Here is an 18,628-nt window from a genome sequence, read left to right as displayed (position 1 = left end):
TCATAATTGATCTTAAATAAGAATATATCAGTTTATTTTGCCACATGGAATGAAAACACAGGGCAAATAACTGATTTGACAGATCCAAATAAAAAAAATTGATTAATTTTTCCTACGGAAAACCCCAAAAAATTCGATCTTTTGACTATTCAAATATGTTATTGTGAATGGTTTCTTATCGTGAATTATAAAAGCGCTTCAGTCGCAATAGAGAATTTGTTTTCGTTTCAAGCTCTTCTTCAAATTTACAAATTTATTTGCATTTCCTCCTGCACTTGCATTTTAAAAACCAATTGGTATTCAGACTAAACAGTTAATTTTTATTTTTGCTCTTCGCAAAACATCTAAACAATTTTTAATATTAAATATAAAACATTCCCATTCTAATACCCAATTATAGTTGATTTAACTTAAATTATTGTCTACAAAATAAAACACCGTGATATATTTTTATTCAATTGTGTGTTTTTTTTTCTTCAAAAAGTGGAAAACCTATTTAAGGATTAAAAGAAAAAAGTGAGTAGAAAAAAAGTAATCAAATTATTCTCAAGACAAGAATAAATGCGAAACAGTTTTTACAGTTATTTCTTTCATTTGGCCATGAACCCACCTCAGTCGTGTACTAATTTATGTATGTGTGTTTGTGTTGTATTTATTTTTTTTGTTTTTGGGTTTAAGTGTAATGTTCACTTGAAAGTTAAAAGCCAACGGTAAAATGAGCTTGTCAATATATTTTTTTTTTTTTATAAAGTAAAGTGTACAGTTGCGATAAAAGTGTTGTTAATTTGGTTTCTCATATTCTTTATTTCATCTTCAAAAAACACCAGTAGAAGGAGCAGCAAGAAAATCTTATTGAAATTGTCAAGATGCAGCGCCCGTTTACTTCTGGAAGTCGACAAGCGCCTGATCCTTTCGATCAATATTTGGAAGAGAATAATTTCTACCGCAAACATACGGCAAGAGATGCATCTTGTCTATTTAGGACAATTTCGGAGCAAGTGTACGATACCCAACAATACCATTTGACTATTCGGAAGAGATGTGTCAGTTATATGAGGAAACATCGATCGTATTTTGAGTCGGTGAGTTGAAGGAGTTCATTCATTTGAATCACAAAATTTTTACCAGGAATTTTTATTTTGCAGCAAGTGGAGAGGGATTTGGACGAATATCTTGATGATATGTCAAAGCCAAAAAGTTATGGAACTTTGATTGAGCTGCAGGCAGCATCATTTGTTTTCAAGTAAGCAAATTTTTTTGTATTAATATTTTTCTGTTGCATAAAAGATTTAATATAAGGTACCTTCACTTAAAACTTATTCCTTTAAAATACAATTCAAGTCAATTAAGTTGTTTTGAAAAAAAAAAACTAATCACTGTGGATTAAAATTGCCGATAACTATCAAATTCTAATAGAAATATTTAGAACTCGGAAAAAACTTTTGATACTTTATTACCAATAATTTATCGGAATCATATTTGGGGTAATAAACCACAAGAATTGGTAGATCTTGTCACACTTTTGATTGGAATTTTTACCATGTTCCTCACGGGCACAGGTAGACAGACCAGATGGTCTTTATATTACGCCCGAAACATATTTTCAAATGTCTTAAGCATTTTTCAAATGACGAAGCTCGCTCTCAATCTATCATGGATAAGAAAAAGTTTTAATAAAATTTCTTGTTACTTGAATTTTGCAACTACAAGAAAGTAATTAAAATACTAGAAAAATACGAGTCAGACCCGATACTGGTACTTGAAATAACAAACAAAATGTACCTAAGATCCAATATGCGTCATAACCTTACAGGTCTGGATTGTACGTTAGTAAATTAAAAACCCAACTGGTTAAACTCTTACTTAAGTCTACGATTTGGGCTCCTATCGATATCTGATACGGATGAAAATTTTTAAATTCAATATTTTGAACTATTCAAATGAATTAGAGATCTATTGGACTGACACAAAGCGGTGTATAGTTTTGCGAAATGTATGTCATGTGCTTTTTTGTATAAGGCTGAGTTCGTAATTGAAGCCTTTGTTTCTCATGTCCTTCCTAGAATATGCTCAGATACGTTTATAAACACAATTACAACTGCATGCCTTCACTACTCATATTTTGTTTAACGTGAGTTTATAATAAAAAACTTTGATAAAATGAAAAATATAAATTATTAACTTAAGCTTTTGCTTTGGTAGTACCCGTAGCATGATGGTTAGTGCGTTGTATTGTCATGCCAGAGGTCTTGGGTTCGATCCCTGCCTAAGCCATCTAAAGTCTTTTCACGGGTACTGTCTCTTGCGAGGAATTGACAAATTCTCCAAGAGTAACTACTGATTTGACAGATAAAATGTACGTCCCCTCCATTCCTGACAACATTACTCCCACAAAGTAATGGTTGAGAGTTGTAAGCCACTAAGAACTAGTTCTCAACGGACTGTTGCGCCACCCAACTTATTTATTTATTTTGATTTGACATGCAAAACATTTACATCTCTTTATCATCCATCAAAAATACAACATATTCGACACATATAAGTTGCGAAAACGAAATTATTTCTATTGCTCTAGACTTTATATGAATCAGCCTTTCTGTAAAAAATGTAAACCACTAATCTGCAGATAATTATAACAAATGGGAAAGTTTAACAAAAAAAGTACTGCATTTTGCTGTGCAAAACATTTGCAACTGTCGGTTATGATTTATTTGCTTCATTTTGAAATTTTTCGATTTGTTTCTGTAGTTTAGTTCGTTGAGCAAGTATAAGCCACGTGTTTCATCAAGACAGAAGTTTTTTAAGATAAATACAAATAAAAAACTAAAAAAAAGAAATTTTAATTATAATGGCCGAAAACAAGTATAATTTAGAATTGAAATGAAGAATTTTGATTGATTTCAAAAAAGGATTATCCCAAAAAGAAATTTCAATCAAATATTCGATACATAAATCTACCATTTGTCGGATAATAAAGTCTGGACAGTTGATGACTCTTCATAGAGGTGGCAGACCACGCAGTACCATAACAAAAGAAGACAGGAAATTATTAATTTCTCCCGGAAACACCAACAGCATGTTCTAAAGAAGCAAAACTTGAATTAAAATTATCCATTGACTCATCTACAACAACACCCTGCGGACTATAGGCCGGACTGCTTGGTTTTTTTTAAATAGGAGTTTGCAAAAATGGCAAACAGTATTGTTTTTTGATGAATCAAAATGCAACATGCAGGGATCTGATGGAAGGCAACATGTCAGGAAGCCAAGAGGTAAGAGACTTACTGCAAAGTATACAAGAGGAACAGTTAAACACAGAGGTGGCTATGTAATGGTCCGGGGATACTTATCTGGCCAAGGAATTGGACCTATTCGAAAAGTAGAGGGCATAATGGAGTCAGCAGACTACGTTGAAATACTCAGAAACACCATGCTTCCTTATGCAGATTGGGAAATTCCACTTGCGTGGACATTCCAACACGACAACGCCCCAAGCACAAGTCGAAGTTCGCCACAAATTGGCTTTCTGAGAATAACATAAGGGTTTTGCAATGGCCAGCACAGTCTCCAGAACTAAACCTTATTGCGAATTTTTGGGAGATAGTAAAAGGGAAGAACCGGATGATAAATTTTCAAGCGGAAGGGCGATCTTTATGCTGAAATTCAAAGGCAGTGAAATGACATTTCGGAAACTATTATAAATAACCTCATTGCTTCTATGCCTAGAAGATCTGGAACGATTATCAGAAATAAAGGTTATGCAATCAAATAGTAGCATTTTCTTGCATAAAAGTAAGAGTAAGAAAATTGTAGGATATGGTTCAAAGTTGCAAATGTTTTGCACAGCAATAAACCCGTCTTTTCAAGATGTTATTCAATTTTTTTTCTTTTTAGTCATATACTGTTATAAATAAAGTTTTTAAATTTGTGGAAAGAAGTTTGCTGTTTGTTTTTTTAGATACTTTTTATGAGATGGAAAAATCTACAACTTTAAGTTGCAAATGTTTTCCACAGCACTGTACATACATTTAAAAATTGGTTTACTTACTTACTTACTTAAGGTGGCGCTACCGTCCTGTATGAACTAGGGCCTCACCCAACAAACTTCTCCATTTACCTCGGTCCCTAGCTAGATGTCTCCAGTTTCGCGCTCCAAGTTGGGGGAGGTCACTTTCCACTTGTGCGCGCCACCTGATCCGCGGTCTTCCTCTACTGCGCTGTCCTGTGGGTGTGGATTCGAAGACTTTCCGGGCCGGAGCATTGGTTTCCATGCGCTCTACGTGACCCAGCCATCTTAGTCGTTGGACTTTTACCCTTCTGGCTAAGTCTACGTCGCTGTACAGTTCGTACAGCTCGTCGTTCCATCTTCTCCTCCACTCCCCTTCGAAGCGACCCAAGGTGCTTTCATCCGCTTTTGTCATAGTTCATGCTTCTGCACCGTATAGCAGGACGGGGATGATAAGGGTCTTAAATAGCAACACTTTGGTCCCTCGAGAGAGGACTTTACTACTCAATTGCTTTCTTAGTATGAGTTTGATCTCAGTGCTGGTGTTGTTTTCTGCGTTTACACCAGAACCTAGGTAGACGAAGTCCTTGACTACCTCAAAGTTGCGTCTGTCGATGGTGACGTTTTGACCAAGACGTCGGTGTTGTATGTCCTTTCTTGACGACAGCATGTACTTTGTTTTGCCCTCATTAACCGTTAAACCCATTTTTGACGCCTCTGCCTCAAAACTCACAAAAGCCCCATTGACATCACTCTGAGTTCTTCCGATTATGTCAATGTCATCAGCATATGCCAGTAATTGGACAGACTTTTGAAAGATAGTGCCTCTAGTGTTGACGTATGAGCTCTGCACTATTCTTTCAAGCACGATGTTAAAAAAATCACTTGACAGCGCATCACCTTGTCTAAAACCTTTTTTGACATCGAAAGATTCTGTTAAGTTGTTTCCAACCTTTATGGAGCAGCGTGAATTCCCCATGGTCATCCTGCACAAACGGACGAGTTTGGGATGCCAAAACTAGACATGGCTCTATACAGCTCGTCCCTGTATATGCTGTCATATGCGGCCTTGAAATCGATGAAAAGATGGTGGGTGTCGATTTGGTGTTCTTGGGTTTTTTCCAGGATCTGCCGTAATGTGAATATTTGATCAACTGTGGACTTTCCTGGTCTAAAACCACACTGATAAGGATTAGACGTTCACATATTACGGCAGAGAAGATTTTATAGGCGATGTTAAGTAGACCGATTCCTCTATAGTTGGTGAAGTGTAGAGGGTCTCCTTTTTTCAGAATCGGGCAAACAATACTGAGGTTCTATTTATCAGCCATTAAAAATTGGCTATAAACAAAAATATTGTAAGACTAAGCTAAGGAAAACCGTTTTTTTTTATGAAAATCATGATCTGTTGTTTTAATGATAATTCGAAATGTTTTGCAGGCTTATAGATCTGTAGTTTTCGTTTGCAAATAAAGAAAACTATTTCATTCTTACCCGATGTTTCATTGGTTTTTTCTTTTCGAGTGATTTTCCGGTTTTTATTTTAGTTAAATATTATTTTAACACATTTATACGAATTTTAACTACACGGTACAAAACAGGAACTTAGATGCTAATATCAAAGATACAGGTCAAATATCCTCTTTGTGCAGATTAATTAATATTTGTTTATTTATTTATTTTTAAACTGTGATAAACCCAGCTTAAAAAGTCCGTATAAATACGTAATGTTAAAAACACATTTATTAAATCAATAGGCGAATTAATGTAATGTATTGAAATTAAACCAAAAAACTTTTTAAAATAGATTTAAAAAACAAAACGAAACATCGAAAAAGAATGAAATAGTTTTTCTTTATTTGCATTCGAAAATTAAAGATCTGCAAGCTTGTCGAAATCTTTAAAAAAAGCGGTTTTGAAAACATGAGACAAATATTTTCAGAAATAAGAAAATTTAAAAACAGAAGAAGTTCGAGAATTTTTTGAGTATGTAAACCTTTAGAACGATGTTGAAAAGGCATATTCCAACAAAATAAAAAATAATAAAAACTAAAAAATTCATCAAATGTATGACACAAAATTAAGAGTACACTTGGAATTGAGAGCATTCAAATGCTAATTAGTGGTCAAATTTAAATTTTAATATTTTGTAGGGCCACCTTTAGCCGTAATCACATCTTATAGTCGCCGCAGCATTGATTCAACAATTTTTTAGTAAAAGTAAAAAAGTAAAAGGTATATTTTCCCAAAATTCCGTGGTCTTCACTTTTAATTGACTTTTGTTGATTTTGTTGCAATTCTGCAACCTTCGATTTATTTTTTTCCACAAATGCTCGATGGGATTGAAGTCCGGTGACAGAGGTGGTGTCACCGGACCGGACGATGTGTGTTTTGAGTCGTTATCTTATTGGAAGTGAAAGCTTTCTGATAAATTCGGTTTTTCTGCAAACTGACGCTTATTTTTTTTAAGAACGTCCAAAAATGTCCACTGGTTTATGATTGTGTCAATAAATTTAAAGTTCCCAATCCCATTTGTCGCCATTGACACCCATAACAAAACATTTCCTCCCCTATGCTTAACATTGGCAAGCAAACTCTCTGTCTTGAACTGAGTATTGGGCTTTCTCCAAAAAATTTGCTTTCCGTCAGACCCAAAGAACAAAACATCGTTCCAGAAACTTTGGGTTTTTTTTGAGGTGCTTTTTAGCGAACGCAAGACGTTTTCCCTTATTAATTTTGGAAATAAGAGGTTTTTCCCGAGCAATTCTGCCGTTAAAATCCTTCTTCCGAAGAATGCGATGCACAGTTTCCGTTGAAACTGGTCTTTTAATAAGTGTCGCCATTTCGGCCGCCAAGTTTGGTACACTCGTTTTGGGGTTTTATCAATATTTGTCACTTTGACACAAGAAAATAACATTGTACAAAGTTAAAATAAAACGCTTCGATTATATAAAATAAGGGTCTTACGCCCAATTTCTTCACATAAGTTCTAAGTTGTCCTAGTACCCAGGCTAACTAGGCCAAGTACTATTCTTGATTCTTAGTCCTTACAAAATATGATCGTACTGCTAATACATTTTCCTACATCACTAGTACCCGATCTAAACGAGTAAAAGAAATTAATACGTCTACAAATGGTATAATTTTTTTATTGACACTGAATTTTAAATTTTTGTATATGTATGTTACCGTAAAAGTATGAAACCTAGGAATTATATACAATTCCTAGGATATGTAAACATTTAGGAAATGTATGAAAATATTTACAAAAGATTCTTTAAAACACATATTTCCTAGAAGATGTATAAAGTTCCTAGGACTTGTATACAACCGCTTAACAACTCTAGGAAATGTGTTAAATTAATATTATGTATATCAAAAATGTTAAAACTAAAAATGAAATGAAAAGATTTTTTCTTAACTTTGTATTACTTTATTTTTAAATGATAGAACTTATTTCTTTCTGAATTCAGATCTAGAATACAATTGTTTTATGATTCCATTCTTTGTTCCAATCTGATAAAGCTCGTTATCTTTTTTATATATGATTACACCTATAATATTAAAGGCGGCACCACACCCTTGGTCGACTTCTTGTACGGAAACCATTACAGAAGTTCCTATTGACACAGAAAGAAGCTTCTTGTTTTAAACGTCATTAGTAAGAGTCTATACTTAAATATGGCTTTTAAAAAGTTGCTTAAGGTCTTCCAATCACATTCGTTCAAAATTTGGAGTGTTTCTTGCATGGGTAATGTATTTTTACCAAAAAACACTAGCCTCTGTTGATAAAACATTGGACATACACTTATGAAGTGATAACAATCCTCCTTTGATTTTAAATTGCAGAACGTACAAATTTGATTGAAGCTGCCGTTATAGGGTCTAGCATTTAAACTTATAAGAACACATCTTGCTTTAAAAATGAAAGAAATGTCCTTGTAGCTAAGCCCATCATGAAAGTAGTTTTGTTGGTTTAGGTTCTAGTTGAGCTGAGAGTGTAGTACTCTACTATCTTATTCGCGAGCTTAATTAATAAAGGGTTCTCGAACTATATTTTCATTCTTCTGTATAATCCTGTAAATTTGCTCCTTTAAGTTGTTAAAATCGTTGGAATCTATATACAGTATCTCTCTCCAGAAGTATTACCGATATCTTGCCATTTTTTCATCCACCAATCTTTATTCCTCAGTTCGTATAAAAACATATTTTCGATAGTCTAATCTCCTAGTATGTACAATTTTTAATAATGTAATCAGCCTGCGCCTTAAGTGTGCTCGTGAAAAGTTTTGGTATTCCGGTTTCTAAAAATGTACATAAATAAATCGGTGTATTTTGCGGTAAGTTGAAGAGTTTCTCAAAAAATTTCTTTGAAATTTTTCTACCACTTCGTACTCATCTGCACTCAGACCTGAGAAGCGTAGCAGAGAATTGATTTCACAACAGCATCAAATATTTTATATTTGGCTGGAAGGATTATTCTGTCGTTTAAAAAAACATTTTTCAATGATAAATTCGAAGCTTTGAGATGTGCTGGCTTTTTCCATAAGGTGTTTGTCGAAATTTAGGGTTGAATTTAGCTTTACACCTAAATATGTAATTTCTTTGGATATTTCTAAAAGATTTCCATTAAAGTAAAATCTATTTCCGCTAAGGTTTCGTGAGAATCGTTAGAAGATCATTATTTTTGACTTGTCTGCATTAATAGATAATCCCCACCTATCACTGTAATCTTCTAAGCGATTTATCATCAACCGTAGGTTTTCTGGTGATTCCGACACAAGGACAAGGTCATAAGCGTACAGTAGCACATTTATAACAGAATCAGATATTCGTTATTATTATTATATTATTCCTCTAGGTAAGGCTTTCTCTATGTCATTTATGAACAGCGAAAACAACAAGGCACTGAGTGGACAAGCTTGTTTTACTCAGGTACATGTTTCGAACCATTCTGAAAATATCTTCCCATCCCAGACTGCTGCATTAGTTCCAGTATACATCGCTTTAATTACTTTCAAAAACCTCGAAGATAGAACCAATTGTGAAAGCTTATAGAAGAGCGCGCTTCTGTTTACAAGGTCAAAAGCCGCTTTTAAGTCCACAAAGAAAGAATGTACTTTTTTATTCCTTGCTTGAAAAGCTTTTATGATTGGTGAAAGAGTGAAGATCTGGTCTATTGTTTTTTTCTAAATCCGGCTTGAAGATCCGACAGAATGTTTTTCCTTACGACCCATTTTTCAAGTCTCGGTAATTGTATACCGCAGAATATTTTTGTTAACACATTCTAAGAGACCCTTTTTGTGTATTGGATAAATTACCGTCTTCTTGAAAGAGCATTTGCAAAGATTTTGTTGAAGAGTTCCCTTATTTTATAAATGCATGTGTGAGGAGAATTTATATAGAACTCATACGGGATCACTTCTTCACCTGGTGCCTTTCCATTTTTCGCTTTTTCCAGTACAGATTTTACTTCTTCTCTTGTTATCTCACCATCTAACGAACATAAGGTTCCGGATAGCAGTAATATTGACTTGGGTTATTGCCTAAAAGTCCTTTAAAGTGTGTAGCCAGACCAATTTTATGAGTAATTCCGTTAATTTCTCTAGCTTACTTACTTACTTACTTAAGGTGGCGCTACAGTCCTGTGTGAACTAGGGCCTCACCCAACAAACTTCTCCATCTAGCTCGGTCCCTAGCTAGATGTCTCCAGTTTTGCGCTCCAAGTTGGGTGAGGTCACCTTCCACTTGTGCGCGCCACCTGATCCGCGGTCTTCCTCTACTGCGCTGTCCTGTGGGTGCGTATTCGAAGACTTTCCGGGCCGGAGCATTGGTTTTCATGCGCTCTACGTGACCCAGCCATCTTAGTCGTTGGACTTTTACCCTTCTGGCTAAGTCTACGTCGCTGTACAGCCCGTACAGTTCGTCGTTCCATCTTCTCCTCCACTCCCCTTCGATGCATACGGGACCGTAGAACACACGAAGAACTTTTCTCTCGAAGCGACCCAAGGTGCTTTCATCCGCTTTTGTCATGGTCCATGCTTCTGCACCGTATAGCAGGACGGGGATGATAAGGGTCTTATATAGCAACACTTTGGTCCCTCGAGAGAGGACTTTACCACTCAATTGCTTTCTTAGTCCAAAGAAACAGCGGTTAGCAAGAGTTATTCTGCGTTTGATCTCAGCGCTGGTGTTGTTTTCTGCGTTTACAGCGGAGCCTAGGTAGACGAAGTCCTTGACTACCTCAAAGTTACGTCTGTCGATTGTGACGTTTTGAATTTCTCTAGCATCTTCGAGAATTCTTTCGAGTTTTTGGTTTGACCTAGTGAAAGTACTTTATTATTTTCATATTCGATCTTCTTTTTGTGACATATATCTTTGTAAAGAGCATTTGCTTCATGATACCATTTTGTCAAACCACAATTTCGCGAATTTCGTGCAATTTTTAAAAGAGAAAATGATTTTTGGCGCGCTTTCCAACATTCCTAATCAAACCATTTTTGTTTAAACTTTCGACAAGTGCTGTTTAAAATGTTATTCAATGTCGAGGATCTAATAATATAAGTTGGTTTGATAGTTCTTCTGTAGATTCTATTAGCATACCTGTGTTTGTAATTAAACTATCTAGATTGTGTTGAAATAGATCAGCTTCTTCATTTTTCCATTTAAGTCGTGGTGGCAGATTTATATTTGTGAATTGGCAATTAGGTACATTTTTAAATTCTACTACAATAGGCATATGATCTTAAAATATTTTGTATTGTACTTCACACTTTTTTATTCGATCAATCCAAGAGACAAATCAGCTTGGACCCCTGTTCTTTCGTTGCCTGTTCTGATACAGAACGAATTGGCGTGGAGTAGACATCCGCATTGTCTACAAGTATGAGCTGCGGTCGTTTCTTTTGAACAGATGAATGTACTGTGCTGGTCTCACACTGATCTAAATTATTACAGACTGGGATTGGTTCTATCACATTTACATTAACTTTAGTCGTGATGCCTTGGGATCTTCTTCACCATTCTGTTGAAGGTTTTCAATTATTTTCTCTAAATTTTCTTCAGTTTCGATGTTTTGCGTGAAATCATTCAGTAACTGGGCCTACCTTAATTTTACATTCAAAGAGGACTTCATAAGGAGTTTGCTTGATGCCACCGTGAAAAGCCATGTTTTCATAATAAAAAGCGGAGAAGTATAAAACCTAGGATTTATATATAATTCCTATTCTTAGGAGATGTATAGAATTCCTTGGTAATGTGTATAAGAAAAAGTACTTCAAAACATTTTCTGGCGATTTTTGGCATTGTATACATTTCCTAGGAATTATATATAACGACGGATTACATAAATTTCCAGTAACATATGCAATAGTTAAATATGCCAATGTTCAATGAGATCATTTTTTAGAAATTAAACATATGGATAGTTGTTTTTGAAGCAAACAAAAATATTTCTTTCTTAGGGAATAACCTAGAAACCTGATCTCCTAGATTAAAGTAAATTTAATTGGAGACGTTGATCTCATCGTTTTAATGGTAGGTCATTTCAGTTTTGTAATATGTTGCTTTAGTATAAAAAAGAGCTACACATACAAATAAATGTATTTTTGTGTTTATGGAGTTAAAATAATTACTAGTTCTAGCTGTTCAAGAATTTTAACTTGTAAGTCGATGATGGACATGGAGACTTAAAAAATTGAAAATAACCTAGGAACTTTGATCTCTTAGATTGAAGTAAATTTAATTGGAAAGTTTGAATGGTAGGTCATTTCAGTTATGAAATATGTTCCTTTAGTATAAAATAAAGCTACACATGCACATAAATGTATTTTTGTGTTTACTTACTTACTTACTTAAAGTAATTAAGCAAGTTGGTTGAGGTCTTCAGCCACCTGCGTGTGCCACCCAAATCGCGGTCTTCATCTACTGCGTCGTCCCTCGAAATTGGATTCGAAGACCTTCCGGGCTGTAGCGTTGATGTCCATCCGCCTTACTTGACCTAGCCATCTAAGCCGTTGGACTTTAATTCTGCTAACTAGGTCAGTGTAGCTGTACAGCCCGTACAGTTCGTCGTTATATCTTCTCCTCCATTCTCCATCTATGTGTACGGGACCAAAAATCACCCGAAGAATTTTTCTCTCGAGGCACCCTAAGACGCTCTCATCTTTCTTTGACAGAGTCCGGTCCTCAGCGCCATAAATAAGAAAAGGAATAATGAGTGTCTTATAGATGGTGATTTTAGAAGCTCGAGAGAGAACTTTACTACTTAATTGCGTTCTAAGTCCAAAGAAGCAGCGATTTGCAAGAGTTATTCTTCGTTTGATTTCAGCGTTGGTGTCGTTGTGTGTGTTAGTAGCGGTGCCTAGGTAGACAAAGTCATTAACTACCTCAAAGTTATAGTTTTCCATGGTGACGTTTTGTCCAAGACGTCGTTGTTCAATGTCCTTTTTTGATGACAGCATATACCCATCTTATTCGCTTCCGTCGCAATCAAATCAAAAACGCTCAATTGGCTTCAAGCTTTGATCATCCAATTATGTCAACTAATTGCATGGCCCTTTTGAAAATTGTGCCTCTAGTGTTGACGGTTGAGTTTTGCACAATTCTTTCTATAACGATATTGAAGAAGTCGCATGTAGGTGCATCGTCTTGTCTAAAACCTTTTTTGACATCAAATGCATCGGTGAGATCTTTTCCTACCCTGATAGATCGTCTTTTTGCACAAACGGATAAGTTTGAAAAGGATGCCAAAACTAGGCGTAAGTACTTTCATACGCGGCTTTAAAACCAATAATGAGATGGTGGGTATCGATTTGAAGTTCCTGGGTTATTCCAAGATCTGCCATTTGGTCGATAGTGGACTTTCCTGGTCTGAAGCCACAGTGATAGGGACCTATCAGGTTGTTGACGAACAGCTTCAGACGTCCACATAATACGGCAGACGTGTTTATGGAGTTAAAATAAAATTATTAATCCTATCTGCTTTCTGCAAAACGTTACCACCCCTTATTTTCTTTAAGATGCACTTGTAAGTCGATGGACATGGAGACTGTTGTATTTTATTCGTTGTAAATTGAAAAGGTAATTTTTGTACCCGAAAACCTCAAAGTCAACATTGCTGCATTTATTCGCCATAAATGCCCAGCAGAGAACATAAAATTATATACCTATGTATAACAAAAACAGAAAATAGAAATAAAAACAATCAAATAAACGAACCTATTCCTTTTAGATTCCACTATTTTTACGCTCTTGACTATAGAATATATCAAGTTCAAACTAATACTTGGTACTTAATTGACAGAACTATAGCTTCGTACTTCTTTGAAGAAACCAATTGGTACCAATTCAAGTACTAATAACTGGTATGATAACAAGGCCCTTGTTTATTTTTAAGTATTCCTTAGAGACGAGTCTTAACTCATTTCAAATTGGTATTCCTAAAATTCATGGTTCCAAGCTTTGTGGCCACACAAAAAATGATCTACCTACTAGAGCAAAATTTTCCAACGACATTGTATCAATTGTGGTCAATAGGTACACCAAAATACATGCTCTCCTCTCTTTTGTAAAAATACCACAAAATCACAAACTGTATTGATGAGAGTTATTTTAAAGACTAAAACTACCAAACACCTGCGGGAATGTTTTCATTTTACAAAACTATTGTACTTAACATATTGTTGACTTCAGTCATTCATTCGTCTAGCCAAAATGTAAGAACAAAAAAATTTGATGTTTTGAGAACAAGAAAACACTTAAATTCACAGTCAACTTCAATCGTCGTTTTAGAAAAAAAAATTAAATTTCGGAAACTACAAAAAAATAAATCACAGTTTTTGATTTGCTAGTTTTTTTTTTTTATTATGTACAACTACTTGATCTATCTGTGGTATAACTTTCATGGTACTTTTGTATCGTTGTATGATGCAAAGGATTTCCTTTTAAAACTTGCGAGTTGGAGTCAACAACTTTGACGGCAATGAAATCACCAGAAGCTATTGGCTTTTTCTCGCCATCTCCAACAGAACTCGCAGGTAAATCACAATCTTTGATAATGACCTTAATGTTTGCATCATTTCGGCCGAACCATTCTGCGTCGGAGCGTTTGCTTTTAGCCTCAATTAAGATCAATTGATTTTGACCGACCATTCGAGAATGCAATTCAGCCGAACCTTTGCGATAAGCATTCATCATTCTCTGCACTCGTTCCATTTTAATTTGCTGTGGGACATCATCAACAAATCTTCGATGGGCCGTGGTTTTCTCTCGCATGCTATAAGCGAACACATATGCTACATTGTATTTAATTTGTTCAATCAATGTGATGGTGTCCTCGAATTCGGCATCAGTTTCTCCACAAAATCCACAAATGAAGTCACTCGATAGCGCTACGTTGGGCAATGTTGAACGTATGTGCTTGACAAGGTCAATGTAGACTTCGCGTGTGTATCCCCGACGCATTCGCTCGAGAACATTGGAGTTTCCCGACTGAGCGGGCAAGTGGATATTTTCACAAATGTTAGGGTATTTCTTTATTGCCTCTAGAACACTGTCCGGGAAGTCTTTTGGGTGTGGGGATGTGAATCGAATTCGCACTTCGGGAACAGCCTCCGCCACTTGCTGCAGCAACTCACCAAAACGCAACCCTCCTTGTTTGGGTTTGTAAACAGTTTTGAATCCAGGAACAAGGTTATTTTGTTCATGTAGAACGGAAGATTGTGAGAGATCACGGTAGCTGTTAACATTCTGACCCAGCAGAGTAACTTCTTTGATGCCATTTTCTTCAAGTTTCTTGATTTCTTCAAGAATAGAACTCACCGGCCTTGATCTTTCACGTCCCCTCGTAAAAGGAACAATGCAATAGGTACACATGTTATCGCAACCTCGCATAATCGAGACAAATGAAGTTGGCGCTTCGGTATTGAGTCTCACGGGCATAATATCCGCATAAGTTTCATCCGCAGACAGGATGACATTGACAGCCGATTGGCCGTAGTGACTAGTTAAAGACAAAAGTCTCGGAAGGTCCTTATAGCTATCGGGTCCGGCAACGACATCCACCCACTGCTCCTTTTCTAGCAATTGAGTCTTCAATCGCTCTGCCATGCACCCCAGAACAGCTATTTGTAGAGGTGACTTCTTCTTGGATCTCTTTGTTTTTAATGCATTGAGGTGTTTTAATCTATGCCAGATCTTCTGCTCCGCCCCGTCACGAATAGCACATGTGACGAGTAAAATAACATCGGCATCTTTGGCATCTTCACACTTTTGATATTGATTTTCTTTGAGAATTGCCCACACTATCTCTGTGTCGCTGACATTCATTTGGCATCCATAAACCTCGAAGAATACTTTGCGATTAAGGCCAGAGAAATCTGACTTTTCCAAATATGCTGGAATATCTGGACGAACTTGAGCCGCTAAATTAGTTTTCAGAGACAAGTCCCGGTTGACAATGAGGAACTCCCGCAAGTCAGGAACATTGGGTGGTAGTTTTCTTGGAGTTTCATTACTTTTTGTTTTGGTAGAGCAGAAGACTTCATTGCTAATTCCAGCTAAACTGTATCGACTTCGGCATAATCTTGTCACACTATTTAGTTTGAAGCAATGCATTTTGAAGACAAACTTGGCAGCACCACATGGGCCAGAAGAAGAAGATGAAGCACAAAACAAAAAGTCAAATAAATGTGCAACCTAATCAGAAGGAAGATAAAGTTGTTCATAATTCAATTTTGTTAAACTTTTAATAGCTGAACTTACGAAGACACTTCTCAATTTAAAAGGAAAACACACCAAATGTGGACTTTCAAGTTTAAGGCGATTACCAAAACACTTTGTAAGTTTTTAATTTAAATAAATCTTTATGAAATTAATGTTTTTCAATGTGTTCCCTCGGTCTTGGGAACATTGCAAAATTTATATTCCGTAACAATTGCATGACAGTAGGGTTTGTTGTCATTTTGTGAAGCATGCTCGTATGCTTCTCTCGCTTTTGTGAGTAAACTACTTATAGAGTGAGTGAGGAAGATGTAATCATTTGTAAGAGACAATAGTATAGCATCTTATCATATCATATAACGTATTCATACATTGTAAAAATTCACAATAGATTATTCTGTTCAAAATATACGGAATATTTTTCAAAATACCCGTTAATTTTTTATGCTATTCGCCATGAGTTATTTTTACAGGGTGTTAGTGGTTTTCATAAATAGTTATTTATAGTTAAAAATAAAATGTAAAATTTCGGTCTCTTTTCGAGTACAATTTAATAGAACTAGTAAAGAGTGTGAATTTTTAAAAAAGATTTACTTATAAACAATGTATTTGGTTTCTGGAGTCTAAAATAAAGGGTAATTCTGGTTGATTTTGAAATTTCTTCTGTTTTTTGTTCAGTGTTGCCATACTTGTTTTTTTTCTTGGTGATTTCTTTTATTTTAGTGCTCAAATGACTTACAGTTTTTTCCTCGCCCTAATATTTAAAACATGTTCTTTTAATACCCCTACCTAACTTTAAAAAATCATTTCTTCTGTTTTTTGTTCAGTGTTGCCATATTTGCTTTATTTTTGTGGGGATTTCTTTGATTTTAGAGCTCAAATCCAAAAAGTTTTTTGCATATACCCAAACTCGCACCCACCTTGAATATTATAGTGACGTCAGGCATGGGGGGTTTCAATAAAAAAAAGTAGGGTTAAGTTCGAAAAATAAATATTTTTTTTATGACTTAAAGATGTTTCCTTGCCTTAATATTTAAAACACGTACTATTGAGACCCCTGCCTAACTGTAACTAAAATCTGAAGGTAATTCATGCTGCGGTAATGGAATGTCGCCCTATAATTTTTTCAATTCTTATATAAATGCTGGTAGCCTTTGTTTATCTATAGATGATGTGTTGTCAGCTTCATCATCTCTGGACAACAAATTTTCCGCTGCACCAGAAAATATTCCTCAACTTCTTTTAAAATGTCTTCTTTTACAATTTAGCAGCCCCCCGGTAGTACCCTTGGCTTGATGGTTAGTGCGTTTGACTGTCATGCAAGAGGTCTTGGGTTCGATCCATGCCTGTGCCACCTAAAGTTTTATTCACGGGTGCTGCCTATTGCGAGGAATTGACAAATTCTCCAAGAGTAATTCTTGTCTCAAAAAAGTGCTTTCTTAAATAAGCCGTTCGGATTCAGCATATAAATTGTAGGTCCCCATCATCCCTGCAATTACTCGCACACAGGAATGGTTGAGAGTTGTAAGTCACTAGGCCCTTGTTCTCTGCGGACTGTTGCGCCACCTAATTTATTTATTTAATTTAGCAGCCCCGCTGTGTTATTTTCAACATGTCTTGGATATTGGAAATATTCTCTGATTTCTCCTCTGCATAAACCTGGATCTACAGGATCTGTGGAAGATGGACCTTAAGGTGGGTGTACATTTGAGAGTAAACATGCTGAGAGTCGCTCTCAAGCTGCTCTCGAGAGCGATCTCGCAAGTGGACATAGTCTGGAGAGTAGCTCGCGGAGAGTTGACAAACTACTCTCGACATTCGATCTTTTTGAAAGTCACTCGCAAGTGGACACATGTGCTAACCACTATCCGAGATAAGCTCGCGGAATACGAACACGGTTCGAATTTTGCGAATAGCTATCGAGAGTAAACATGGCAAAGCAGTGTAAACTATGGCTTTTTTCATATAAATTTGATTTGAAAATACATTTTTAACTTCCAATAGGAAGTAATTGTAATGGGTTGATTTGTCAAATTGAAAATTTTGACATTTCTCGACGTTTCAAGATCCCTAGAACCGAAATAAAAGATTTTAAGAACGATGCCTGTGTACGTACGTTCGTACGTCCGACGTTTTTTTTCGTCGTCCATAGCTCAAGGAGTAGTAAAGATATCGACTTCAAATAAATTTTATTATATAGATAATAAGCCAGAAACATGCAGAAAGGTGAAAACGTTAGTTAACCCCAAATATCTCACGAACCAAAAGCGCTAGAGACTTGAACTAAATTTTATATTATACTCGTATATTATAACGTGATACCAAGTAAGTATATTTTATGAAAAAAATCCAACTAACGGCTTTTTATAAATCAATATGGCTTCCAACTTATTTTATCTTACAAGAAATATTGTTTTCAACATTCGGTAGACAGTTTATTTTACAAAAAAAAAAAAATTACTTTCGATTCAAAAAGCTTTTCAAAAATTAAAAATATTGTCTTCAAACTTATTTATTTCACAGAAAATATTGTTTTCGATATTTTGTAGTTTTTTTTTATAAAAATCCATATTTTCATACAAAACTAAAATCTACAAAAAATAGTACGCAAATTTGGTAAAAATTGATATTCGGTTCTCGATATTAAAAATTAATTAATTAAAAATCTCGTTTACAAAAATAGATTTTGAAATCAAACTATTTCATCAAATGCAAAATTTTGTTGGTAATTTTTAAATCTTTAAGAGTTATTCAATTACAATTTTTTTTTAACAAAACACGAAAGCCTACAGACCATTTAAGCAAGGCTAATCGACAAACGGGATTCGAAGTTATCAGTGTGGATAAAATACGTGGCCAACTGATAATATGCTAGCAGAAGAAATCTATCAAGTGGACACG

At 35.4% G+C, this 18,628-nt stretch overlaps 2 protein-coding genes across 4 annotated transcripts in view; one reads left to right on the top strand and one right to left on the bottom strand.

Moving 5' to 3' along the window:
- Positions 1-304: 304 nt before the first annotated feature.
- The window catches only part of LOC129944017 (protein ovarian tumor locus), a 30,580-nt gene continuing 12,256 nt past the window's right edge, over positions 305-18,628 (top strand). For 2 of the 3 annotated variants that reach the window (XM_056053144.1, XM_056053143.1), the window contains exons 1-3: positions 305-516; positions 828-1,082; positions 1,146-1,243. In XM_056053144.1, the coding sequence (XP_055909119.1) occupies positions 867-1,082; positions 1,146-1,243 (314 nt within the window). In that variant the 5' untranslated portion in view covers positions 305-516; positions 828-866. Of the gene's footprint in view, positions 517-827; positions 1,083-1,145; positions 1,244-15,728; positions 15,846-18,628 lie in introns of those variants that run through there. The other variant, XM_056053145.1, reaches the window with a different exon arrangement.
- Positions 13,849-15,944, bottom strand: LOC129944018 (CDK5RAP1-like protein). Its single transcript, XM_056053146.1, has 2 exons — positions 15,770-15,944; positions 13,849-15,703 (listed from the first exon to the last, which is right to left on the bottom strand). Exon 2 carries the CDS (start codon positions 15,620-15,622, stop codon positions 13,871-13,873), a length of 1,752 nt encoding a protein of 583 aa, XP_055909121.1. The 5' UTR covers positions 15,623-15,703; positions 15,770-15,944; the 3' UTR covers positions 13,849-13,870.

Source organism: Eupeodes corollae, chromosome 2 (assembly GCF_945859685.1).
Source record: "Eupeodes corollae chromosome 2, idEupCoro1.1, whole genome shotgun sequence".
NCBI classification, from domain to species: domain Eukaryota; kingdom Metazoa; phylum Arthropoda; class Insecta; order Diptera; family Syrphidae; genus Eupeodes; species Eupeodes corollae.
The sequence above is the reverse complement of the archived record's forward strand: the minus strand, read 5'-3'. Positions and strand labels throughout refer to the sequence as shown.

Bases quoted from the DNA above. Each gene is read 5' to 3' on its own strand.
- LOC129944018 (XM_056053146.1), bottom strand. From the start codon at position 15,622: ATGCATTGCTTCAAACTAAATAGTGTGACAAGATTATGCCGAAGTCGA.